Source organism: Oxyura jamaicensis, chromosome 7 (assembly GCF_011077185.1).
Source record: "Oxyura jamaicensis isolate SHBP4307 breed ruddy duck chromosome 7, BPBGC_Ojam_1.0, whole genome shotgun sequence".
NCBI classification, from domain to species: domain Eukaryota; kingdom Metazoa; phylum Chordata; class Aves; order Anseriformes; family Anatidae; genus Oxyura; species Oxyura jamaicensis.
This window is the reverse complement of record NC_048899.1, coordinates 1,153-27,820: the sequence shown is the minus strand read 5'-3', so window position 1 is coordinate 27,820 and position 26,668 is coordinate 1,153. Positions and strand designations below refer to the sequence as shown.

The 26,668-nt window shown below is 38.7% G+C and overlaps 2 protein-coding genes across 9 annotated transcripts in view; one reads left to right on the top strand and one right to left on the bottom strand.

The window, feature by feature from the left end:
- TRAK2 (trafficking kinesin protein 2) overlaps positions 1-16,894 on the bottom strand; it is a 27,078-nt gene extending 10,184 nt beyond the window's left edge. For 2 of the 4 annotated variants that reach the window (XM_035332046.1, XM_035332047.1), the window contains exons 1-7: positions 16,785-16,894; positions 8,821-9,154; positions 7,682-7,873; positions 4,189-4,281; positions 1,961-2,031; positions 1,217-1,333; positions 800-1,009 (exon numbers count right to left, since the gene is read on the bottom strand). In XM_035332046.1, coding sequence (XP_035187937.1) covers positions 800-1,009; positions 1,217-1,333; positions 1,961-2,031; positions 4,189-4,281; positions 7,682-7,873; positions 8,821-8,857 — 720 coding nt within the window. In that variant the 5' untranslated portion in view covers positions 8,858-9,154; positions 16,785-16,894. Of the gene's footprint in view, positions 1-799; positions 1,010-1,216; positions 1,334-1,960; positions 2,032-2,571; positions 2,626-4,188; positions 4,282-7,681; positions 7,874-8,820; positions 9,155-16,784 lie in introns of all 4 variants that reach the window. The other 2 variants (XM_035332048.1, XM_035332049.1) reach the window with 2 other exon arrangements.
- Positions 16,895-17,878: 984 nt separating this feature from the next.
- On the top strand, positions 17,879-25,788 carry STRADB (STE20 related adaptor beta). Of its 5 annotated transcripts, XM_035332079.1 has the most exons (13): positions 17,879-17,977; positions 19,076-19,130; positions 19,414-19,494; positions 19,894-19,993; positions 20,477-20,598; positions 21,060-21,168; positions 21,710-21,833; positions 22,414-22,585; positions 22,993-23,097; positions 23,307-23,536; positions 24,125-24,167; positions 24,552-24,752; positions 25,068-25,788. In XM_035332079.1, exons 2-12 carry the CDS (start codon positions 19,119-19,121, stop codon positions 24,702-24,704), a joined length of 1,251 nt encoding a protein of 416 aa, XP_035187970.1. In that variant the 5' UTR covers positions 17,879-17,977; positions 19,076-19,118; the 3' UTR covers positions 24,705-24,752; positions 25,068-25,788. The 5 variants fall into 5 exon arrangements, with proteins under 5 accessions (XP_035187970.1, XP_035187971.1, XP_035187968.1 ...); XM_035332080.1 differs by having other exon boundaries at positions 21,090-21,168; positions 24,552-25,788; XM_035332077.1 differs by having other exon boundaries at positions 24,552-25,788.
- Positions 25,789-26,668: the final 880 nt, after the last annotated feature.

Below are 26,668 nucleotides of genomic sequence, written 5' to 3'. Positions count from 1 at the left end.
AAAAAAAAAAAAAATTCACAAATATGTAATTTGGTATGGAAATGTAAACCAACACAGTAATCAGAAGCAAGCAACTGAATTTGCTTTTTAGCTTCTTAAGGCAAAGAAACTTTGAAAACTAAATTTTTAGCCAACTCCATGGCAGTACTGAAAAGCAATAGAACAGCTTTTCCCCTTACTCCTCAGCTGTTTTAGTTAGACTAGAAATTTTCTGGGCCAGACACTGTATCACAACAGGTCTAAACAACATCGATCATAGCAAATGCCACCTCTATTTGGACTGTCAGGATGATTCCTGATATTAAACTTTGCACACATAAGTGTGCAAGTTCACAGGACTCAATTTGACTCACCCTAGTACTTAGTAGTGGTGTTTAAAGATTGTTCAAACAAGCAGAAGTACAGCTACACAAGTGTAGAAGCACATTTCTTTATATAACGCTGTTAGACAAAAATAAAAATACAAATGCAAATACAAGTGCAAATACAGGCTCAATATGATTGAGGCCACTTCAAGTCAGTGAAGGTTATGTTATATCACAGAATGATAGCAGTCTCTTTTTAATTCCATTCTTTCCCCCACTAAGATAGATTGAATTCACCTCAGGACTCAGAAAATAATGAATAGTAGTAAAGGAAGCAGAAGGATGTGGAGGAAAAGTGTTTGGATATGATTTGCATACAGTGAAACAAATAGTTATACATTCTGAGAGAAGCCTAGATGCTGGATTTTTTTTTTTAACAATCCCAATTTATCTCATATCCAGCATATAAGGTACACACTGTAAGTAATCTATACCTTCGATCGAAGAGCAAGGTTCTCCTCTTCCAGTGCCCTGAGTTTATCTTGCAAGATATCCAGCTGTAAAAGACCCTGTGATACACTGAAAGACTCATTGAAACGAAGTGGTGTAGAACAGCTGGAATCTGTTTCACTTTCCTCAGAAGCAATTGAAACAAGACGAAGCAGGTCATCCTTCTTCGATAGTTCATGCTGCAGCTGGTTAACCTAGCATAAAAGAAGATCACCAGCTTGTCAATTCTTGGACCAAGAAAGCTGACTGAACTACGGTAATTTGGAGAATGATTGCTAAGTATACTTATGTAGTTTGAAAGCAGCAATCAACTGTTTTCACGATGAAATAATATGTTTTTATTAATCCTCGTCTCATCATCATAAAAAGATGGAAAAAAAATTAAAAAAATAATCACTCACTTGATCTAGACTTTGTCCTAACTGTTCTTCTAGTGCTTCATTCTGTTCTGTCAACAGATGGTTTCGTTTAAGCAGGGCCTGTCCAATTCGAGCTGCCAGTTCCAGATCCCGGTCCTTCTGCTCATAAAAAGTGTATGAGTGTCTACTTTTAACCAGATAAAGCTTAAATACAGATTTTAATTTTAGATTTTCATAGCTACTGTTTAATGCAGCACTCTGAGATCCTTACTCACTCTCAAATGGATTGCTTCTGCAACACTGATAAAACAATGATTAATGTTTCATCCAAAAGACATCCATAACTATGCTTCTTTTCCCACAGTCATTGTCAGTAACAGGGGGAGGGCACCTAACCCGGGTACAGTACTGGTGAAGTTATATGGGCTCTATTGTGTCATTCTAAGAAGTCACGTACACTTAGGCCTGTTGTCTTTCAAGTGAAAGCTTCTCCAGCAACAGACTGCTTAACTGGAATAGTGATGAGAAGGTAACAGCCAAGTGGCACTGGGAAAGCAGAAGAAATCTCTTTCTTTCTCATTACATGCTAGCTTCTATGAGGTATCCATAGCATTGCTAAATTTGGTTTCTGAGGTGATGCAAATTGCTGGACAGCTTCTCATGACCCATATGTGAGATACGAAGCTCCTGAAGATAACTGAAGCAAAAATTCCAGGAGCTGAATAATTTCCTCAAATACATGTCCTCAAATGTATTAACACAATTATATTACAGAGATGAGCATACCTCAGCTAGCAGATGTTTGGCCACGTCAGCGTCACTGTAGGTTTTCTGCTCCACATTATCTGTGCCTAAAACTGAGAAGAAAAAAGCATACTTACTGAAGTTGCTTAAGTACAAGAAGACTGCTTGGAAGGGAGAGAACTAAAACACAGAGGACATTGTTTATATCAGCTCAAATACAGCAACTAGTTGTGGAAACTAGCAGAGGCTATCAAAATGCATCTTAATTTCAGAAGTATGAAACGATGCTCATTTAAGAGATTGATCCAAAATATTGAGTATTTACTGCTTTCAGCAATATTAGCTGGAAGTTGAGGTGCTTGCACTACCCTCACATTTAGAAAAAGGAGAAGAATCTCTTTAGATCAACTTTTTGAATACAGTTATTAACTTCCCAACCTGCTGGGAAGAGAGAGAGGTAATGTATATCCGTATATAGCTGAAAACACCTGCAGACTTTATTGAGAACAAGAAGTATTTCAAAAACAGGACTAAGTCAAGAAGAAACGAAGAACAAAAAGAATTTGTGACAACTCTGAACAGAACTTGGAGCTAAAATATAAAACATTGTCCTGAGAAACAGAATGTGCTAGTAAAGAAGAAATCTGAATTACCTTGTGCAAATTTGTGAGATCCAGCAAAGGAGGAGGGAGGAAGTTCAATAAGAGCTACAGTAACAGAAAAGGAAAGATGGGGAAGAAAGAATAAAAAGGAGAAAGAATTAAAATTCATGGAAATAGTCTACTGGGTCTGGCTGGGATGTTAACTTTCCCCACAGCAGCCCATACAGTGTGGTGCTCTGTACTTGTAGCTAGAAGAGCATTGACAGCAAGGCTGTCTTCACTGCCCATCCCCAGTGATGTGAACAAACAAAAGGGATTTTCCATACCATATGACAGCATGCTCAGCAATAAAAGCTGAGCAGAGGAAAGAGAAATGGGGGGACTCTTGTTACGAAAGCATGAGCTGTCTTCCTGAGCAACCACTGTGTATTGAGGCCTTGCTTCCCAAGACATGGCAAAACATTGCTTGCTGACAGCAAGGAGAAAATAATTGTTTTCTCCCTTTCCTTCTGTGTGGCCTTAAATTTGCTATTTTTGCTTTAGGGACTCAAGACCATGAAAGCAAAGAAGGCAGCAAGGTAAGTTAAATAAATATGGAAGTATCTACTTCAATTGGAGACATAAGTTAACCTGTTTTGAAACGAATTCTATCATCTCTGCATTGTAAAATTATGAGATTATTATGGGAGTTGGTCTAAATCTATTTCTGAGATTTTTCTGCCTTGTTGAAACCTGATTCATGCTCTGAGTACATAGTAGCATTGGTTCTGTTTATTGTTGTTTTTTTTGTCTTTGTTCTTATTGAGGGCTGATTATGTGGTTATGAGATAGAGAAGTGCTGAGCTGAAGTGCACACTTTATATATGCGTGCTCTGTAAGCTATGTGTATCCTTTATGTAGGTAATGCCCACAGATAACCTTGCATAACATAATGCTAAGGCTATATGTTAGGAACAAAAATAAGTTGCATTTTAGTATAGAAGAAAACTTATACAGTCTTAAAAGACAGGAAAAAAGAAAGAACAACACAGAAGAATGAGGTTTACAGAACTGTTTCTCTAATAGTTTAACAGGGAAGAAAACTGAAACTAACAAATCAAACACTTTTTACCAAGTCGATTAGTAGGCATAAAAATCAAACACCTGCTATTAAGGAGTGTTGAACTTAAAGCACTGCCATTTGCTAACTCTATTTCCAAGTGGTGTAAAAAGAGAAAACCATCCTTACAAAATTTAAAGTACTTGTCTTTGCATTTTGGAGGTTAGTTTTACTGTGCCACTTTGACATTGTTTGCTGCGAGGGCACTCATCTTACTAATATTTTCAAAATTCACTGCCCAATAACTTCCATCCGTTAGCAGGCAGAATGTTATAGCCAGCTCTTCTGTGATAAGTATTCCCACCAGATGATTTCAAGTGGAAGTTTCTATCCAGTGCTAAGTCAGTTTAGTAAAGATCTACGTTAGTTACATGCATGGTTACTCTGATAGGTAGGTTCCGAAAAACACAGACAAGTATATCTGCTCTGGTAAATGAAATCTCAGAAGTAACAGCTTTGAAACTTAGCTCCATACAACTTTTGTTACTTTCTTCACTACAGAAAAAAATTATACATAGTTGTTATAACTCTCTACTGTGAACACACACGTGCAATTTCTGCTTACTCACCTCCCCATGGGAAGGCTGCAAGCAACTCTTCATTTTGGTTAATATTCTTGTTATGTCGTGACATGTTCCTTTGTTCACATATACAAGGTAGTTCTACAGACAGATGTTTTGTAATTTGAGGTTTCTTATTCTACCAAAGTTAAAGGAGAAAATATTCTTCTACCTCACAGAAGACTAGGTGAGTGCCAGCAGGAACTCACACTAGGTGGATCGCTAATTAGATCCACCTTCTAATAGGCAGCAGCAGCTACAAAAAGAGGAGGAGCAAGTGCAGCAAGTACTGTATTGCTATTTTCCCCCTAGATGTCAAATACAAATTGACTCAAATCTGAAGTTCACCATTCTCTACAGCAAAAGTTGCAAAAAAATTTCCATTTGTATATAGAGGGAGAGAGAGATGCATAAAACCCCCAAGTTATGCTTCACAACTATGATTGTCACATTTATTCCCAATTCCAGTCAATACTAAGAAAGATACAAACTTCAGCTAACAAGCTATTTAGCAGTGACTATAACTAAATACTAATTTGTATTTCTATCTGTCTGGGACCTTCCCAGTATTCTCCTGTAAGCTACCAGGCTCAGATGATAAGTTACATTCCTTCTCTCTGTCTGGACAATTTCTAGGAGAAACAAAAAAACATATTTCTCTTGAATTTATATGACTCAACAGTTACAACAGTGTTGACAGAGTTAGTTATACCTAACAGTGACCTTTTAAATTAACGTGATGTATTTCACATCCAAGTTGGGTAATCTCACATATAGAAGCATCTATGTTATCCTAAAATTTTAAGACAGACTCATTCTAAAGATTCACTTTTGGACAGAAATTTACAATGATAGTTACAGTGCATTTTTGAGAATATCAAGAAAAAGAAAACTAAGGAAACTGTTCAAAAAAAAAAAAACACACACACACACAAAAAAACAAAACAAAACAAACAAAAAAACAACAAACAAACAAACAAACAAAAACCTCTCACAAGCAGTTCACTATTTTCAGAGGAGAAATTCCTGGATTTGTAAAGAACTTCTTGCTGGGTGAAAGAGGAAGACACCAATTTCTGTAGTATTTTGACAGCCAAATAATCATGACCCCTGCCACCTCTCACTGCTTGGAAATGCAAGCTCACACTGACTGAAGTGTCTTCTCTTGGAGCAATGTGCTTCATTACACTGAAACTGCAGGCACTGACCAGAGACACATTTGATGTAAAGCTGCTATCAGCACTGACAGACTTTGATCCCAACTCTTTCTAATTAAAGGTTAGAGATAAGTACACACCCCACTGACTACACGCAATCACTTCAATTGAACTATAAAAGTGGTCACTCAATATAAAATTGTTTACAATATTATTATCAGAAACAGACCAAGCAATAATCATTAAGTGGCTTTCAAAATGCTTTCCACAGTTAAAAAAAAAAAAAAATTGAAGCATGCAAGTTTGATCAATAACAAGCTTGCTTTAAATCAGGGATTGCTGCATGTGTAAAAGGTAATATGTTACTTTTACTTAATCATTTGCTATACACCCTGGGTGGAGGCTGAAAATACAAACAACAAAAAATCCCTGTGCAGAGGTGACACATATGTCAAAGAGGCATTCATTACAGAGAAATAGTAAGTTGAACCTAAATACCAAGTTAATTCTCCCAAGTGGTTCCTTCCAATACGGGGAGGAAACAGGACATAGCCATTTCTCTAAACTGTTTACAATGTTCCCCTCTTTTCACATGAAAACACTTGAAATTACAAGCAAATTACTGTTTAGTTCTTCTAGCAACCTTTATATATGTTTCAAATCAAATGGTATAGAAGGTTTCTTCACATGATACGATCCAGTTCATTTTCTTAATGATCTTTTAGCTTTAAGGACTGCTGTATTCACAACTGACTGGTAGCAAAAAGTTAGTTAGTATTTTCAGAACCTAAAGGCAGTGATCAACATCCACATAGTACCCACCTACCAGACAATCACATAATTTGTATCTCCAGAAGAAACCATTAATAGCATTTGAAAAGAAACATTGACACACAGCATCAGAACAAATACCATCAAAAGAACCATAGCATTGTTAATGTTCCTGAAAACAGAACTGCTGCATACTCCATACCTCTTGTATCACATTGTGGTGGTTTTACTCGGGTGGGTGGCCGAGCTCCACCACAACTGCTCTCTCACTCCCCCTCCTCAAAGAGGAATGGGGAGAAAATATGATGAAAAGGGCTCAAGGGATGAGATAAGGATAGGGAGACCATGCAGTTATTATTGTGACAGGCAAAACAGACTCAGCATAGGGAGATAGTAAGATTTATTGCCTATTACTAACGAGCTAGAGAAGCGAGAAACAAAGGAAAGAAACTAAAAGCCCCTTCCCCCCCCCCATCCACCCTCTTCCTCCTCCTCCCCCTGAGCGGTGCAGGGGAACGTGGGAATGGGGTTTATGGTCAGCCTATAGCGCTTCTTCTCCGCCGCTCCTTCTCGGTCACTCTCGTCCCCTGTGCTGTGGGGTCCCTCCCATGGGATGCAGTCCTTGCTGAACTGATCTGCTGTGGGCTGCCCACAGGCAGCAGCTCAAGAACTGCTCCAGATATGCCTGTACCACGGGGTCCATCCCTCAGGAGCAAACTGCTCCAACCTGGGTCCCCCACGGGCAGCAGCTCCTGCCAGGTCACCTGCTCCTGCGTGGGCTCCTCTCCACAGGCTGCAGGTCTGGCCTGGAATGTGCTCCGGCAGGGGTCTTCCACAGGCCCCAGCCTCTGTCGGTGCAGGTCCACCTGCTCCACCATGGTTTCCTCCATGGACTGCAGCGTGGAACCCTGCTCCACCGTGGTACTCCATGGGCTGCAGGGGGACATCCTGCTTCACCATGGGCCTCACCACAGGCCACAGGGGACTTCTGCTCTGGCGCCTGGAGCACCTCTCCCCCTCTTCTTCGCTGACCTTGGCGCCTCCAAGGCTGTTCCTCACTCCTCTCACTCTCCCAGCTGCTGTGTGGCATAGAGTTTTTTTTCCCTGTCTTAAATATGCTCTCACAGAGGCGCAAAACATCACTTATTGGCTCAGCTCCGGTCAGCAGTGGGGCCCTTACCAAACATGGGGCAGCTTCTAGATCCTTCTCACAGAAGCCACCCCTATGGCCCCCTGCTACCAAAACCTTGCCACGTAAACCCACTACACACATCTAATCTAGCACAATTCTAGGTTCCCTCATCCTTTTCACTATCAGATGTTTCCACTCTTATTTCTAAGTGAAATCTAAGGATTAGGCAGCCATGGGACATGCTAGCTCAGCTCTTAGAATGGCAGAGCTGAACTACAAGCACTTCCTCTGTACTCAGCTTTTCATTCCACCTCTGCAAAAATGTCCAGATTTGAACATTACACTTAAACATTAACCAGTTTATATTTACATTTTGCTCTTCAATAAATGTCAATGCAAAAAATAAAAATAAAAAAAAAGTCTTAGGTCCAGGTATACTTACTCATGTAACGGAAGGTCTCCTCGTCATGAACTGGAGAAGAGATTTTGGGAAGACGGGCATGGCAGTTAGATTGAATCCAGTCTTGATTTTCATAGAGATACAGAGAGTCCACTCGTAACTTGTAATCTGGCATCTGTTCTTCTAGCATGCTCACCAATTCTGCCTCAGGGAGGTCCTCAGTGGAGCTGACATCTGAAAGTAAGTAAATGCCACCAACAGTACATTACTATTGAATACACCATATATTTATTATATGCTATAGTAGTATAGATTCTACATACTATGAAATACTTTTATAAACCTTCAGTAGGTTTGAAAAAAATCTTCTGTACTGGACAAATTACCAGAAAACCAATTGATATCGTAGTATTTGCAAATTCCTCATCCCCAATTGATTCCCTAACTTCCTGCAAAGCTGTTCTAGCCATGGCTCCATCTGACTTCTTAAATACAGTGCATTTAATGAGCTTCAATTTGTATCTTTCCCTGCTTATTGAACTAAAATACAGACCTACATTTTAGCAGCAGTTGATTTTGTAAGGTTTCATTGGCTTTAGCATAGTTACAGTCCTGTTTCCTGAAGGAAATTCACATACTTTTTCTTCTGTTTATTGTTTTGTTTGGTAATTAACATAGGCTTGAATAAAGTAAATAAAAATATAAATGGAATACTGCCTTAAAATCAGGCAACTTAAATACAAAATTCTATTACCATCCACATGGAAGCGTTCTTTATGTGAACACAGTACCCAAACTTCTAAACAGTAAAATTTAGCTCTTCCTGTTTTTCCCCCTTAGTCTCTTTGAGATTATTGCAAAAAAGGAACATTAAGTTGCTAAAGTACTGCACATCAAAGGTATACAATGATCATCTTTTGAGCATGTCCGCCAAAGATGAAGACTGTCTTCAGTATCTTTCAATGGAAGAAATGCCAATAATGATAATTAACACTGAATCAAAAACATCTTACAATGGAAACTGATTTTACAAACTAATTAAAGTACTCACCATTTTTGTTGATTTGAAGTATCAGATAAGCCATACAAAGAATATCAAATTCAAGGCAGTTTTCAGGTTAGTGTTATTTGAAATATTAGATACATGCAGGACTTGTGACAGAATTATTTCTCCAACTTACCAGAGATGCTCTCCAAGACCCTATGATCAAAATTCATGAGTCTTTTCTTCACAGTTCACTTCTTTAGAAATAACATTCTGTAGTCAGATTGTGCACTGTCCCCTTCTTGCTTTGGCAGAAAGATGGCTTTGGTTTACAGAATAAGGGATTGCCATCAAGCTACCGCGATGTTAACAAATCTGGCATCAACTCACTTCTGTACACGGATTCATACTCCAGATCTATTGCTGTCTTAGGACATGATCATTTCTTTCATCTGACTTACTACTCAACAGCAGAAATATCTATAGAATATTTCATATGAGCTTCACAAGCTTCTCAGCTCAGCCACCACCTACAAATAAAACAAGAACACCAGAGCTTAACAGATTTCATGCTTTCAAATGAGACCAGTGGATTAACATGACCTCATTTCTTTCAGACTGAGTTTCCTCCCTGTACTACCATTTAACCCCCCAAAATAAAAATAAATTAAAAGATTAAAAAAATAAGAATCCTTAGTTTAAACATTACAACATTATATATTAAATGTGTCACTAAAAATATGCCCTTTCCCTGCAAACATGACATCTCACCTTCACCACTGACTTTGTCAATTACTGTTTGTTTATACCATTCCTCATCTTCCATATAATATTTAGTATATGACAGGCTCATTCACTGTAATGAGCCACTTTCCTTCAGCACTGAAGGACAGCAGCTCCAACTAAAGATAAATTTTCTTCAGGCTACTAAGTGCATTTAAAGAAATAGGTTTTAAAGGCAGGATTTCAAAATCATCATTCTGAACATTAGATTGGCATAAATAAATTTTATTGGACTGTTGTCTTCAATCTCTTCCACTTTAGAAGTCCACTAATTAAGATTTGGATCTATCTGAAATTTAAAATCTTATTACAGACTGATGATCTTCCATGTAAAATCTAAGAGTAATCCTTGACAGAAAAACAAAAAATAGAAGAGAACAAGGTCTTATTTTCCCTCCTTCTACGTTCAGTAAACACATGATTCTCTTTAAAGCTTACATTAATTTCAAATTTGCTCTTAAGAGTTTCCCCAAGCACAAACACAAATTTGTCTTGTCATCTGTAGTAATCTTTCATTTGACAAGCTCAGAACAGAGAGTTCAGGAGCTTTTTAAAGAAAGCCAAGAGCCTCCAGTTCATCTGCTTGTACAATTTAGCAGGAGATCAAGAAAGAATTTTCTTCCATTAAAGTCAGCTTATACTTATGAACAATACCTTCTTCCTTTGTATTTTACTTACCTGCTTTAATTATTATCTATATTAGACACTTACTAAGAACTGTAGGACTGAGATTTCAGAAGCATTTGTTATTTGAAAGTTAATTTATTATGGGACTTTGATTCTTAGTGATGTAAGACCATTTATCCTATTTTTATATTGAGATTCCTCTTGCATTATATTATGTATTTCTGTCAGTGATCCCCAGGTCCTTTTCTGCAAAGCTGCTATCCAGACCGTTACCCCCCAGCACGCACTGGTACGCAAGTTTATTCATCCCCAGGTGCAGGACTTTGCATTTATCTTTGTTGAACAAGAGGGAATGCCAAAATCTGAAACGCGGGACATCCTGACTGAACTGAAGAAGCACTTTTATTTATTTATTTTTAAACCATGAGTGTGACTGAGCACTGGAAAAGGTTGCCCAGATAGGTTGTGGAGTCTCCACCTTTGGAGGTATTCAAAAGCCATCTGGAAATGGTCCTGGGCAAGCAGCTTTATGTGGCTCCGCTTAAACAAGATTTATTTTTCAGTTAAACAAGTACGTAAAAGGAAGAAGACTCACAGCAGTTCTTACTGTGTTTGTGATGTAAACCACATTTGACATAAGGAAAAACCACCTCACAAGGCAAGGTGGTTTGGGTCTCTTTTTTTTCCATCAGACATGCCAAGATGACATTCCTTACTTTGCAAGTATGGTATTGAGGGACTTCAATACAGTATTAGATGTTGATCAGAAGGAAGAACAAAAATTTAAGAGAGACAACTGTTTAACAAGCAGTTAGATAGGTAACATAATATTAACAGGGAGAAGCTTGCAAGTGGCCTTACTAAATAAACTGCATAAAAATGCAAAATTACTGTTTCTTTTGGTTATTCAAGCTTTAATCTCAAGACTGTTATGCTGTTGTATGAAGTATGGTTATGACCTCTACCCCAAACCATATTCAAAAGCTGCCAATTAAACAAATCCAAATCACACTAAACGAAGAAAGATAGCACACAGTTACAAGACAATGCTGCATTACAGCAGTTGTGACTAGTCAGAGCCTGAGGCTGGTAATAAATGGCAATGGCAATCCTGCCCCACAGATGAGATATGTCAGCATCCATATGTATGGTTTCCACCTACATTACATTTGTAGTGTTATTAATGCATAAAGTGCAATTACAAAAGGTTTTAATTAAAAGCAGTACAAAGAGATGGAAGGCATCCCAGAAAATAATCACCACAGGACACAAATCAGTTCTATTTCTAAGCAGAACTCTTCATGCAGCACAGAAGCTACAATTCTACACTAAATACCTTAATCCTATACTTGTTTTGCACAGAAATCTCATGGAAGCATTGTAACACCAGAGTTGTCTGTGTCTGATAAGATAGATGCATTGGACTGTGCCACCTACCAGTAGTAACGATGCCACTTAAGCTGCAAAGCAGCAACCTTTTGATAAAAATTATTAGAGTCCAGAGCTTACTTTATTGTTCATTATTAGTGACTGTAATCTCCAAACTCAAGAAAGTCCTGTCTCGACTAAAAGATCAAATTACTTATTAAATAAGTATCTGTAAGTATTCTATACAAGTCAACCCTGATTAATATTCCAGACACATGAAAGTGAGGAAATTTGTAACTAATACCTGATTTTGCTTGTTTTTTTCTCCCTCACAAAATGTATACTCTTGTCCAATTTTAAAAACATTATCCAATGCAAGGCAGAATCCTTCTTTAATCTGTCACTTCTGCGGCTTCCTAGGAAAGCAGGGGAAAATCAGAGGAATGGTCAACGTGAGCACAATATTTCTTATAAATTGACACTCAAGCTTTATTGATTTTGTCTACCTTAAATAGTCATATGACTTGAAACAGATTTACCTGAGAATTTAAAGCAAAGACATTATCTCTGCATTTAAGTGACATCAGAAATGTTGGAGACTACTGAGACACAAGTGGCTGAAATACTTGGAAGTTTCCAAGTGCACGTATATAAGGCCAAAATTCTGAACAGAAAAAAAAAACAAACAAACAAACAAAAAAACACTTATCTACTTTCTGTGCTTAGACTAACTCCCCAAAATGATGGATCAATGGCAAAATTTATAAAGTTGAAAATTGCTGTTCTACTTGATGAAAGTTATTATTCTTCCATACTTATAATTAAAGCAAGTATTTCTCTAAAATAATATAAAAATATTATTTCCAGTAATAGTAAGGACATAAGGAATGGCTGCTTTTGCATGAAGATTTCAATAATATTTTTTTTTTAATCTATGCAAGCAATGTAAACTCAAAAAACAATTGAGTCATATCCAATTTGTGCTATATATAGTTAAGTTACTATCTGTATGTGTAAGACACAGTTCAAATACCGGTGCAGATGTTTTTCTAAAATAAAACAGAATTAGTCATCCATATTCCACAGGTATAGTCATAGGTACAAACTGACGAAAATTTTCACATGCGGACTTACAACTTCTCCTAGATAAGCAAACTAGAAATAATATGAAAGTATGCAGTCTCTGACATTTTATCAGCTACCATTTTCAACATTTCCTGTAGTCTTACTGTCACATCTACTTATATGTGTATTTATAATTCGTCTGTCTCGAGTTTCAAAGATTTCTTAAGTGTCACAGAAGAAGAAATTTGATATAGTACAGCAATATATTTCACAAACTGTATTCTAAAAAATATTTCAATTTTATAACCACGTGACAGTGGATGATATTAATTCAGTTCAGTGTTTTATTTATATTTGGTTAATCACATTACAAAGTACTTCCTCTGTATTTTTTTAAACCAAAACCTTGATAGTCTATAAAGAAAACAAAAAAATGCTATACCATGTGTACTATGCTTATTTTTTCGTAACTGTTTGTTATTATGCAAGAAGTGCACTTTTAGTTTTTATAGATCCATACAGCCAGGATGACTGTATAGTAAAAAGATTGGCCACAACAGTTCTCTCAGGCTTTTCATCCAGACTTAAGACGAGACAGACTCACTTTAACTGTCTGAGGTTCAACAAGGCCAAGTGCCGGGTCCTGCACCTGGGGCACAACAATCCCAAGCAGTGCTACAGGCTGGGCAATGAATGGTTGGTTAGAAAGCTGCCTGGCAGAGGAGGACCTGGGAGGATTGGTTGATAGTCAGCTGAATAGGAGCCAGCAGTGTGCTCAGGCGGCCAAGAAGACCAACAGCATCCTGGCTTGCGTAAGAAACAGTGTGGCCAGCAGGGCTAGGGAAGTGATTGTTCCTCTGTACTCGGCTCTGGTGAGGCCACACCTCAAGTACTGTGTTCAGTTTTGGGCCCCTCACTACAAGAAGGACATTGAGGTGCTCGAGCGAGTCCAGAGGAGGGCAATGAAGCTGGTGAGGGGTCTGGAGAACAAGTCTTATGAGGAGCAGCTGAGGGAGCTGGGACTGTTCAGCCTGGAGAAGAGGAGGCTCAGGGGTGACCTTATCGCACTCTACAGGTACCTTAAAGGAGGCTGTAGCGAGGTGGGGGTCGGTCTGTTCTCCACGTGCCTGGTGACAGGACGAGGGGGAATGGGTTAAAGTGGTGCCAGGGGAGGTTTAGGTCGGATATTAGGAAGAACTCCTTTACTGAACGGGTTGTTAGTCACTGGAATAGGCTGCCCAGGGAAGTGGTTGAGTCACCATCCCTGGAGGTCTTTAAAAGACGTTTAGATGTAGAGCTTAGGGATATGGTTTAGTGGAGGACTTGTTAGTGTTAGGTCAGAGGTTGGACTAGGTGATCCTGGAGGTCTCTCCCAGCCTAGATGATTCTGTGATTCTGTGACTTTTTCTCCTTGTCTGTCATTCGCAATAATATGCGTATTTCCATTAAGAGGGAAAAAAAAAAGCAACTTAAGTACAGGTATATAAGCTTTATGCATATGCGTGCATGTATGCTGCTGCATATCACAGTTTGAGAGCAAGGTTTTTTGGCAAGTCCTCCATGCTTGGAGGTTGTCTGTATCACCCTTACCACACAATGTAAAAATAATATATCCTTAATAGAATTCTATCTTCAGCTGAAACGATGAATGCTACCTACATGAAATACCCATATCAAGTTTTATTAATTACTACTTCTTTTCCATAAATGCACAATCAAAACATTACTACGCATATACATTTATTTCTTGCAGGTAGACTTTATTTCTTCTTTTAGTTATTTTATTTTTTTTAAGAAAAAAAGAACTGTCATGAATCCGGTATTTGTTGATTAGGGAGTATAAAAATGTGACATACACTCACGAGGCAAGTGCTGTGCTAGTATTTCATTAAAAGTTTGTTAGAGGGTTCTTTAAAAATTGAACCTTGTTGTCTATGAAGTATACAAGTATACTTCAAATGAACATAACATTTTCCACTAATCACTAATTCCACTAATCACTAATTCCACTAATTTCCACTAAATCACTAATGTTTTCAGGTTGATGCACAGCTGAATTCAGTCAAGCAAGTGATTTACAGTTCTTAATATATACCCCAACTAGTGCTCAGCATTTTAACAGTTCTATACAGTTCTATAGAACAGTTCTATATTTATTAAAATAAACCAGACTGGTCTATAAGACCCAGTCACCAGAGTACTGCTAGCAATCCAACTAGTTAAAAGTATCTGTCATCTCCTTTGTAAACATCTCTATGCAAATGTTATTTTTGTATCTTCTTGGAAAACTATCAACAAATCACATTTATCCCTCCTAAAATATTGCCTTTCAACTGCACAATATTCACCACAGAAAGGCCTCTATTATATGAGATGTAAACTATCAACAGAAAAGTCTGTGATTTTCCAGCACTCTAGTCCTTAAGTTATATTTTCAAATACTCATTATAGAAATTTGATAAACTGATACAGTTCTAACAGAGGACACCATCACTAAAGAGCTGTCAAATTTCAGGTATTAGTAATTCATTGTTTTCATATTACCTTCTATACTAAAAGCACTATTAAAAGAAAGCAAACAAACAAACAAAGCAAGCATGCACACTTTCAGTACAATAATGAGGTAAACAACCTAGTTAATGTCTCCGAAATGTTTATATACCAACAGCAAGAAAACAGAGATTCCAAGCAAAGGCAATGTAGTCAAGAACATTAGTAGTAGGCACAATAGTAGAAATTAATATTGAGCACACTTATCTGGTTGAAAAGCATTATTTACTAGTTGTCTATAGTGCATTTCCTTTGTTTCCTCAAGCCTTTCGAACCAGTGTACCTCCAAACAGAGGAGATGATGTCCGGCTGTACCAATATGAACAGAGTTCCAAATACCTTCACATCTGCCAAATCACCTCTCACATCACCCCCAGTCTGCACATCCAGTCAGGTAGTCTTAGCTGTGGACTGGAAAGATGAAAAAAAGACTTAACAGGCTCTCCTTTAGACAATGGAATTAACAAGATCCAGCTTTCCATATATCTGTTCCATTTTTTTCTTTACTCCTGGCAAAATAAATTAAATTCTAGTTATACTATGACTAGTGGTGAAAATATTTGAAAAGTACAAGATAACAGATGAACTTCAGTATTTCCTACATAATATTCTTAGCAGCCAAGCATAAGTAATTAAATAAAATCAGCTAGTTGCAGGCTTTAGTGAGTGGTTATCATTGCATCAAAGACCAAAATCCTAAGAAGTCAACACATTTTTACTTGGAAATACACATTCATGTAAAAATAACAAGTATATGAAAGCTAACCTGCCATGCTACCTTGTAACACATTGTGTCAAAAGTTATTTCCTAGTAGAATAGGTATCTGCATCACATTCTCACCATCAGTCAACAGTATCTCTGAAAGAATGAAAAAGGATGTTTTCAACAGATGGATTCCTTTAATAAATAAATAAATAAATAAATACAAGGTTGCGACTCCATATAGCACTTTTTCTCTAGGGTGGCTGACAGGAAAAAAAAAGCTATTATTACTGTTCACTCAGAAGATCAGAATGCAACACTATAATTAAAAAGTTTACGGAAGCCAAAATCTCCTTGCCCTCAAAACCATATGTATGATGAACCACAATAAAAATTTCGTCAAGCTTTGTCTTCTAAGAGCAGAAACATGAACTTCCAAGCAGAGCCCACACGATTTAGAGCCCATATTTTTATAACACAGGAAACTAGAGAGCACGCTGAAGGTCACACCATCTGCCATGCCTGTGGTCACAGCCATCGGTAGCACGGGCCTAGCACCTGACTGCAGTCTAAGCATATATATTGAACGGATAAAGCTTTAACATAATGCATACCTACATTATCACACAAAAACAAACAAACAAAACAAAACATTTCTGCCAATTGCAACACAGGAAAAGATTCGGAATTCTTTGCTTGCCTTCCCTCCCCGGGAGGGTACGCCACACGAGGCAGCGCGGCTTGCCCGCAGCCCCAAGGCCAGGCAGGCGGGGCCCCAGCCCCGTGCCCTCACGGCATAAGCCCCCAAAGCCCCCCTTAGCCCCCAATAACCCCCCTTAAGCCCAATAAACCCCCAGACCCCCCCCCCCCCAATAACCCCTCACAACCCAGCCCGTCAGCTACTTCGGGACAGCCCGGAGGGCGCGGCAGTACTGCAGTTCAGCGGGAGGCGACCCTGAGGGACAAGGGAGAGAGAACGCGGCCCTGACGATGTTACCATGCAGGACAGAGAGAGGGGGCCAGGGCGACGGTGCCACCTTAGCTCGGCGCCGGGGACCTCTTACCCGCCCCGGGCCTGTTCCGGTGTTCCACCTCCCCGCCCCGGGCACCCAAGGTCGGCGGGGAGCCAGGCGGCAGCCCCGACGTAGTCAGCTGGTGGCTGAGGCAGGGCGGCACCACCTTCCGCCCGCCTGCGGCCGCAGAACTACGAATCCCGGCAGGCTGCAAAAGGGCAACCCCGCGGTACGCCGCACCGCACCGCCTCCACCACCCCCTGCAGCTCCTCTGGGGCTGGAAGCGAGGCGGGGCCCTGGGCTGGCGGCGGGTAGGAACGGGAGCTTCCTTCCCGCAGGGCTTACCGGCCGTTCCGGGGCTGAGGGGGCCCCGCGCCGGTAGCGCCGCGCTCGCAGCCTCGCTGCGGAGGAAGCCGGGTGGGCCGGGGAAGGGGGAGCGGGGGCCGCCGCTGCGCTGGTAGGGTCATAGGCAGGCGCAGCCCGGTCCCGGCCGCCGTGGGGGGCAGGAGGGAGGCGGGGGCGTCGCGGTGAAGGCGCGGGGCCCGATGAGCGGAGCTAACAGGGAGCGGAGCGAGAGGGGAGCGGCGCCGCGGGAGGCTCCCGGGGTCAGCCTGCCTCGGGGTAACAAGGAGCTGCTGCGGCCTCGCGGGAACAGGACCGCGACCTGCGTCCGAGGTAGCTGGGCTCTGGGCTGTGGAGTTTCCGCAGGTCGCGGTTTGTGTTTTCTGTGAATAGATGAAACGGCTTTCTCCCCGCACTGTTCGCCGCATCTGAAGCTTTGACCAAGCTAGGGTGAATGCGGCAGTTCGGCTGTGTGCTGCTGTCACGATCTACAGTGCAAAGAAAGACTGTTATGGAAGGAAAAATGCAGAAAAAGTTTTGGTAGGGTCATGACCTAAAATCATAATGGAAACTGAAGCAACATTAAAATACAGAATGAAAAAAAGAAAAAACCCACCTTATTAATGTTGTTTGAAAAAATGTGAATCACAGACATATCTGATGGCTGGTCATTCCTTTGAACACATTCTTTAATTTTACTTCAGTATGTTCTGGTTATCAAGACTTTATTCTTCAGCCAAGCTTTTGCAGATTCATGTTCCAAGCAACAGAGTAACTTGTATAATGGTATGAGATTTTTTTCTTCCAATAGAAGGATACTAGAGCTGTTATAGTACTGGCTAATGTCTTGGGGCATTTGCATTTTTTTCCTACCCTGCCACAGACTTCCTCAGTGAAGCTGGGTAAGTCAAGTCCTGATCCTCTGAAGAAGCTGAATACCTATTAAGGATCTCATTTTGTCTCAATTTTTAATCTTTAAAAAGGAATTACTTCAAACTTTTTTTTTTTTTTTTTTTTTTAGGATAAAGATATTAAGGATTAGATATTTGGCAGTGGATGGGCGGTCAGTGCTTGTTAGCTTTTCAGACTGTTGACTTGATTAAACAGCATACATAACTTAAATAACGGATATAATCAAGCCTATCTCCTTGACACACAGAATGATCAGTCTCTGTAGTGGTTCACCATTTTAAAGTTACCTTTCAAGCAATAATCATGTGTTAAGATGGAATTACCTCCCTTGGTGGACTTTATGTCAAGTGCCAAGTAGGATTCTTCATGGTAGAAGACTCACCTGTAGATCATCAGGTAGCTAAAGTAAATTAGTTAGTCTCACTTTATATTTCAGAAACCTGGTACGCTTATTAGACAGTCATCTCTCTCTCCTCCCTGCATAAGCTTTCAAGACATTAGGTAGAAAGCAAATCTGCTAGGGGACTTGCAAAGTGGCTACTCTGATCTGTGATGTTCGAATGCTGATTCTGTAGCCTAAGTAATGTGAAAAAATGAGTTGCTTTTCCTCCTTTTCTTACTCAAGTTCCCTACAGTAGTATTTGCACTTTACATTTCACAACTGAAAGAGTAAAAGCTTTTGGCTTGCTTTTTGTGAGCTAGTTCATCTGCACACAGTTGAGCTGAAATATAACTAGTAGAGCTGTGCTCCTTTAAAACAGACATTTTTTTTCTTTCTTATGAACTGCTAGTGATTCATGAATCAATTTCTTTTTTATTCTCTGCACTTATGCAGTTGCCTTGTAATTACATTGCTCGTTCAGAAATGGTAATAGGATCTCTCAACCCATGAATTAAAAAGGAAGACTTCAGTTGAAACGTATGTTGCACACTGCTTAAAGGTTTGATACAAGCAGGTCTTCCCAAACCTGCAGAAGTTTGTGTGTGTGAGATAACAGACGAATGCCTCACAGCTCTGATTTAAACAGACTGATGCTTGTCACTTGTTCCTGTACAATCTGACGTTGTTGCTACTTTAATTTTTCTAGGATAAATGGGTGTATATGACTTCCCCTCAACTAAAGCGGTTCCATGTCTTGTTTGGTAAGTTTGTATTTAAGAATCTTTGACCACTGTACCTTGTTACCCAGTCATACCTGGAAGTGAGAAAGTTCTGGTGAAATGTCGTACCTGTGGGGGTTTCCATGGTGCTGTTGTATCAACTTTCAGGAACAGAAACTGCTTAGTTTTGGGTCTGCCATATGCTCTGTGTTGTTTCTTAACTGCTTGTAGTGGAAAACTTTCTGAACTTATAGGGATTACTTCTGATGCCATGATTAATAAATTGCAGCAAGTCCACTAACAGTCACTTGTTTCTGTTCTCGAGGACTGTTCCTGTATTCTACGTACACCAGTTGAGTCACTCAGACCAGAAAAGCAATCTCAGAGCAGCATCCATGAATGTCTGGTAAGAAGCAAAAAAAAAAAAAAAAAAAAATAACTGGCAAAGTTAAATATGAAGCTGTACATGTGAAAAATTATCTCATTAGGGGGCACATCTTAAAAAAATAAAAATAAAATAAAATAGCCACAGTACTTCCGGTCTTCCACTTCAGAAGAGAACTATAGGTGACTAAGTATTACTTTTAAACTTGTAGTAGTTTCAAAACCAACAACAACAACAAAAACCACCGCAGTAGCTTATTTATCTAAGACTCAGCGTAGTGGTAAAAGCACTGTCATGAATATTCTGACTTGAGTATTTGGTCCTAGCATTCTGATTAATGCTATTTCTGCATTTATTTTAAAGAAATAAATGTACACAGAAATCTGAGAACTGTGTTTTTGTGTTTTTCCCCACTGTTAGGCTGATTCTGAACTAGCCTGGATTCCCCCATCTACAGGAGGGAATGAAATGATATTTTGTTCTTCCAATGTCTCTCACTATGAACTCCAGGTGGAAATAGGTAATATAACCATACCTTATAATATTTCTTGTTCTTGCAGATGCATTCTCTCGCTAGGTTATTGCTAATTGCAGTAAATACTTACTAAGTTTGGAAAATGTGTTATCAGCTGACTAGAATTAATATTGTGTCTACTTAGTTGAGAGAAGTAGAGAACAACTCTTATGTTTCAGTCATCACTTCTTTTAAAATATAAGAAATCAACAGTTATCTGGAATTTTCTTTTGATGTTTGTGCATTTTGACATCTCTTTTTTTAATCTGTGGGATGTGAATACAGTATTAACATCTCTTATCATTTGGCTACTGGAGTTGATTGTTCTAAGGATGTCTGCACTGAGTCCCACTGTGCATGTGTGTTTATTCTAACGTGCATGCTAAAAGTGATGTAAAGTGTAACTGCAAAGTGATCTCTAAATATGAAGAAAAATATGTGGTAGATTATTACATTTTCCATTGTTAAGATAACCACTTCTGGTTTCAGGAAGGAGATTCAACAACTTAACTTCAGTCTACCTTGCACGGCATACACCTACTGGCATGCAAGTTGCTGTAAGGATCACAGACCTAGAAAGTTGCTCTGAAGAGCATTTGAAAGCCTTACAGGTAAAGCAAAAGCACTTCAGTGCCAGTTTGGTGAAGATACTGATGAACACATAGTTTACTAAACGGAGGTAGACTTTGTGTTTTTACTGGGTCATTTAGGTCAAGTTTTCACTTCAAAGGCACAGCATGAGGCATGTATAAATTTGAGAGTTGCTTTCTGAAGAAACCATTGGCAATTGTTTTAAAAATCCTCATAATTTTACAACTTTTCTTTTGAAAGACATTTTGTACTCTGCATTTAACAGCAAAACTTCAGATCATGAATAAACTAGACTTGACTTCAGACAAATGCAGTCATACCCAAACCATTTGGATTTCTATTGCAGGCTTTGCACATCACCTGCAACTCAGTGTAAATGCCTACAGGGAACAGTTCTTTCTACTGCTTACTGACATAATTAATGCTCATAGTAAGACAGATGTCTTGTGGTTAACATATCCATTTTCATTTAATTCCATAGAATGAGGTGGTTTTATCCCACTTTTTCCAGCATCCCAACGTAATGACGTTTTGGACTGTGTTTACAGCTGGTAGTTGGCTTTGGGTCATTTCTCCATTCATGGCCTATGGTAAGGACTGTTAACTGCAGATTAGGAATAGTAACAAAAAAAAAAGGGACTGATAACAGTTTACGTCACACAGTTCATGAGTGTTTTTTAAGCATATCCTGTCGTGTGCTGAAGGGAGTGGAGCACACCTTCCTAAACCATTTGTTTAGAGAAGCCTTCTGTATCTTCTGTTTTATCTTCCTCCCCAGCAAAGATTGGCATTTGAACTTAAATTGCACTTAATTCTAACAGCCACATTGTGTGGAATGATAACTGGGAGATGCATTTGACCTTACAGAATTTTTAATTTTGCCAACAGAAAACTTGTTTGGTTTCAGTGCAGGCTTGGCATAGGCTTTCAGTTACCCAGCATGACTTGACTGCGATCTTTGATGGATACAGCATCAGCTGCATCCATGTAAGTTTTCTTGATGTACCATAGGCAGTATAAAAACAAGAATACCACTCTTGTGAATGCATACAAGGAAGCAAGCACAGACAAATAGTTTAATAAGGCTTGTTTGACTTAAATAGTTGTTAGTGTTTTTCCCCCCTCTTCTAGGTTCTGCTAGACACCTACTGAAGACTTACTTTCCTGAAGGAATGAGTGAAGCTTTGATAGGGAACATTCTGTTTGGTGCAATCAGAGGATTAAATTACATGCACCAGAATGGCTACATTCACAGGTAGGAGAATGTCAGTGCCATAGGTAAGAACCAGATTATAGCATCTAGTTTATTAAGAACTTGGTTTCACTTCAAAACCCATTTTCTTCTCATGTGTTGTCTCCTTTCCTTTTTCTCTATTCCTTCTTATGTCATACATAGGGCAGGAGCATTTTGTTTTTAATAATACAGCAGAACCAAGTTTGTAGAAGCTTAACAAGAACAGATAATCGACAAATTGTTTAAAGACAGCTGGTACAGGATTTTATTTCCGTAACATCTGTCTGGCTTTGTTTTTGAAGCTGAAGAGAATGAGATTTGTAGAAGTAACTTCCTTACTTTACACCCTTTGCCAGAAAGGAAGGCCCTTTTCCAATTTCTGGCAATCAGTTTTCCTTGCCAGCCTCTTCCCCTCACTTTTGGTGTGTATTTAAAAAAGACATCTCATACTGAGTGAAGACCTTTCATTAAATTAATCTGATAAATAGAACGAATAAGTAGAATGAACGTTAACATCTCAATGTAAGAAATAGGAAAGCCTTTCTACTTTAGTGGTGCTTTGAGTAATGTGTAACTAAAATTTACAACTTTTGTGTTACAGGAATATTAAAGCTAGCCACATCCTGATTTCAGGGGATGGACTGGTTTCTCTCTCTGGTTTAAATAATCTTTACAGTTTAGTTAACAATGGACAAAAGTCAAAGGTGGTATATGATTTCCCCCAGTTTAGTACGTCTGTACTTCCTTGGCTGAGTCCTGAACTACTGAGACAGGTCAGTATAAATTACACTTCATTCTTCCTATTTCAAAGTTACTGGAAGTACTCAACTTCTATCTTAAGTCTGCTTGTGGAAGTGCAATAGAAGCTGTTGAACTGCAACTTCAAAACAGAACAAAATGGATGTGCTGAATTTAGTCTTCCTAAAGAGAACAAGTTTTAAAGCCATTAGTAAGGTGGTGCTGTACAACTGAATCTCTTCACCTGACTTTCTTCCTGAAAACTAGTGCAGAGCCTAAAAATTCTCTTCGGTATAACACCAGATTTTTGAAAAAAGGCTGAGGTTTCACAATTTGTTGATTGCCTCAATCCTATGTAGACTACAGGATATTAGAATCTTTTAACAGGTAGATGTATTTTTGTCTGTACTGATCAATAGCTTTAGTTTTATTCCTGTTACAGGATTTGTCGGGATATAACATGAAGTCTGATATTTACAGTGTGGGAATCACAGCATGTGAATTAGCCAATGGACATGTTCCATTTCAAGATATGCCTCGCACTCAGGTATGATACTCATCTCTACTTCAAAAAACTCAGATGATTTTATTTTATTGAGAGAAATCAGTACTATTACTAATGAAATGTCACCTACTTTTAGGTATTTCGAACATGTATGCTTCTTGCTAGATCAAATAATCCTTCCATTTCTGAAGTTTTCTAGCATAGGTCTAGATAGGTGCTGGAATCTTCTAAATGATGTTCCTTTCTACTAGATGCTGCTGCAAAAACTGAAAGGTCCTGCATATTGTCATTGGGATATAAATACCTTCCCCCACGGGGAATCCAGGATGAAGAATTCCCAATCAGGTGTTGATTCTGGAATTGGTGAGAGTATGACACGCACAATGACCAGTGAAAGACTAAAAATTCCCTTTTCCAACACGTTTTCCCCTGCTTTCCACAACTTGGTAGAACTTTGTTTGCAACAGGACCCCGAGAAAAGGTAATGTTCTGGTGAAAATTAATTCTCTGTCGCTTCAGTCTTAGACTAAGTATAGCTCACAGTTTAGGATACAATAATTAGTTGAATGTTGTTAAAATTGGAATTTCAGACCAGAATTACTCTACAAAACACTACACTTAATATTGGTCTTGTACTTTAAGAACTATTATGCCTGGTAACGGAACTGTGCTTTTACAGGCTTGTTTGACATCCCCCAGGCCTGAGTCTCTTAAAATAAGTGTACTTTGTATGGTGGTTCAACAAGTTTAGTTTTTAAACTTGCACTCTGTCCAAGAAAAAACAAACTGGAGTATATGTTTTCAGTACAATGTCTTTTCTGAATGAGATGTTAAATTCTTTGTTAAGCAGAAAAATGAAAAGTAAAAGTAAACTGATTTGTTTAGTAGTGTCCTTGCTATAAATTGAGGCACGGAGTTTAAGAGTTCTGTGCTGCCTTTCTCTGGCTTCACATTTGTTCTATGGACAAAATAACCACACAGCTGAAGCTGATTTGTAATCCTAGCCCCTTTTCCAAAAGCAGTATTTAACCTTTCAAAATATAATTGTATCATTCATTTTGTGTTTCAGGCCATCAGCGAGCAGTTTGCTTTCACATACATTCTTCAAGCAGGTGAGTTTACTAAATTTTTATTAAATGACACAGCTATAATCTAAATAAGTAACAAAATTTTAGAGTTGGATTACAGAATAATTAGATCAGCTGAAAGCAAAAAGCAGCAGATAACAGCCTATTTGCTTCAGACAGTTTTAAGTCAGCCTAACTAATAAGAAAATTGGTCAATATTATTGATTTAAAGCAGAAGTGCATAGCTAATGTGATCAGTTGTGAAAGACTTATTCAACTTTCTGTAAAGAAAGGTAAACCTCTTCTCCTGTTACTTTCAATACTGTAATATGCAAGAACATGGCTCTATGATTTGGTGTTTTTAATGGTCAGATACAAGGTTATGAAAATTTACAAGCAGTCCTTTTTTGTTTCTTTTCTTCTTTCTAGATAAAAGAACAAACACAGAGCTCACTCCTGTCCCTATTACCACCTCCTATTCAAAATAGTAGATCAGAGGTCTTGGAGCTACCCTCAGCAGCAGCTGGGACTGAACTTGGATGCATTACTACAAATCAACATGAAACAGACTGGGAATTCTAAGTAGATACTAAACAATCATACCTCTCCTGTGCTTCAAATAAGGGAAATGTGATTTCTACTTGCTGCTTTACTTTGTATGGCTAAAACACAATTAGACAAGATATACTTGAAAATGCAGTTGAAGTGGACATATTAACTTAATCCCATCTTGGCATCATGAAGTGCGGTACACCTCACTTTCTCTGACCACAAGGAAAACTGTATATAGAGAATGACTGACCTCTTATCTCCCTCTTTCCAAGTATTTCTTAACAAATAAGAGGGTTCCTGCTGTATTTTTAGTCTATAATGCATTTTTTTTTTAGCTCACATTACTGCAGCTCAATTGCTTTTCTGAATCCAGGCTTCATTTTTTGTCTACAGCCTTCCTTCAACAATCTACTTGTCTTTTCGTTATCACCAAATGATGTGATAGTAAGGAGGAATCTTCTACTGCAGAAATTAGCTGATGATACAAAAAAAATTTCTCTCTCACACCTCCTAGAAGACGTTTTTCTCACTTGACGTGCTGTCAATACTTGCCACAGTTTAGCAGTCCAAGTCTTTCCTGCAATTTTAATATTACATGTTGCCCAAAGGAGCTACTTGAAAATGACTCATACTCTTGCATTTGTCTACAGTCTTGGTACAAATTTGTGCTTTTGCATCTGCATTATTGATGTCTTAAAAAAAAGTTACAGCCTCACTACCTTTTAGGAAAAAGTTCTGTCCCAAAGTACCTATTACTGACTAGTTGTGACAGAAGTGAAAGTGTATAGATACAGAATAGATAGGTTTTGAGTTTTTAACTTATACAACATTCCACTGTTAAGTACTTGAATTTTACACAGTTGGGCTTATCTGCAACCAGCCTTGAGAATGCTTCTCCTTTTCCAGCAGCTTCCCTGCAAAGCCTTGAAGGCAAAATGACCAGAAGTCAAGCCTAAGATGCATGAATTTCTAAGTGACCACACTGAAGTATTAATAAAAAAAAAAAAAACACCCTCCATTTTACTCATTATGCTGTGAAGAGAGCTCTTGTAATTCAAAACATAATAGGTAAAACTAAAAGAACCTTTCAATAAACTTACCCTATCTGCCTCCATTTGTCTCTGTAATTCTAGTACTTCTATTTTCACCACAGTTCAATTATACTAACAGCTTATTGTTACTGCAAGAAATAAGTTTCATGTTAGCCACTAGTTAAAATACTTGTTTAAATGGCTAAGTTATTCTAGTTAGTCATAAAAATATTAATAACTTGTGCACTCTTTTGAGAAGACAGTCTTACATGAACCCCATAAGGTTCTTATTTCCTAACCACTACAAATTTTAACTTTTAAATTACAGAATCTACAAGTAATTAAGTAACAGTATACATAAACCAGTCAAACCAGTGAAAATATGCATGAAGTTGTACATATTTCAATTACAGATGTCTGAATGAATATTATAGCACTTTAAAAAAAAAATGCAGAAAACTTCATGCAGCTGAAGTACTAGTGTTTGCAAGGTCCACTTGAAAGAACGGTACCCTGCAATCCCTCTATAAAAATAAACTTGAATACTAATAATGAACTTAAGACTGATTTAAACAACCAAAGAATTCAGTGATACTGAGACATGGGGTCAGAAATCAGAGGGCAATTCATATTGATTAAGAATGAGTATGTAGGCAATACTCATTGCTTAATATGTGCTATGTTTGCAATGTTCTGTGCCTGTGCTGTGCTTAGGCCTCCAGATAACAGGAGCCCCTGGGACCCCAAGGACCAGGTCAAACCAACCTTATGGTTTGGACTGTGACCAAGGGCTCAGAGATAAGGAGGACTGTCTATAAAAGGACAAGATAAAGAATGCCAAACTTGCAATGCCTTGAGGTAACAGGAACCCCTCAGACCCCGAGAACCAGACCAAACCAACCTTATGGCCCAGATTGTGACCAAGGGCTCAGAGAGCATGTGCAGGGAGACAAGGTGAAAAGT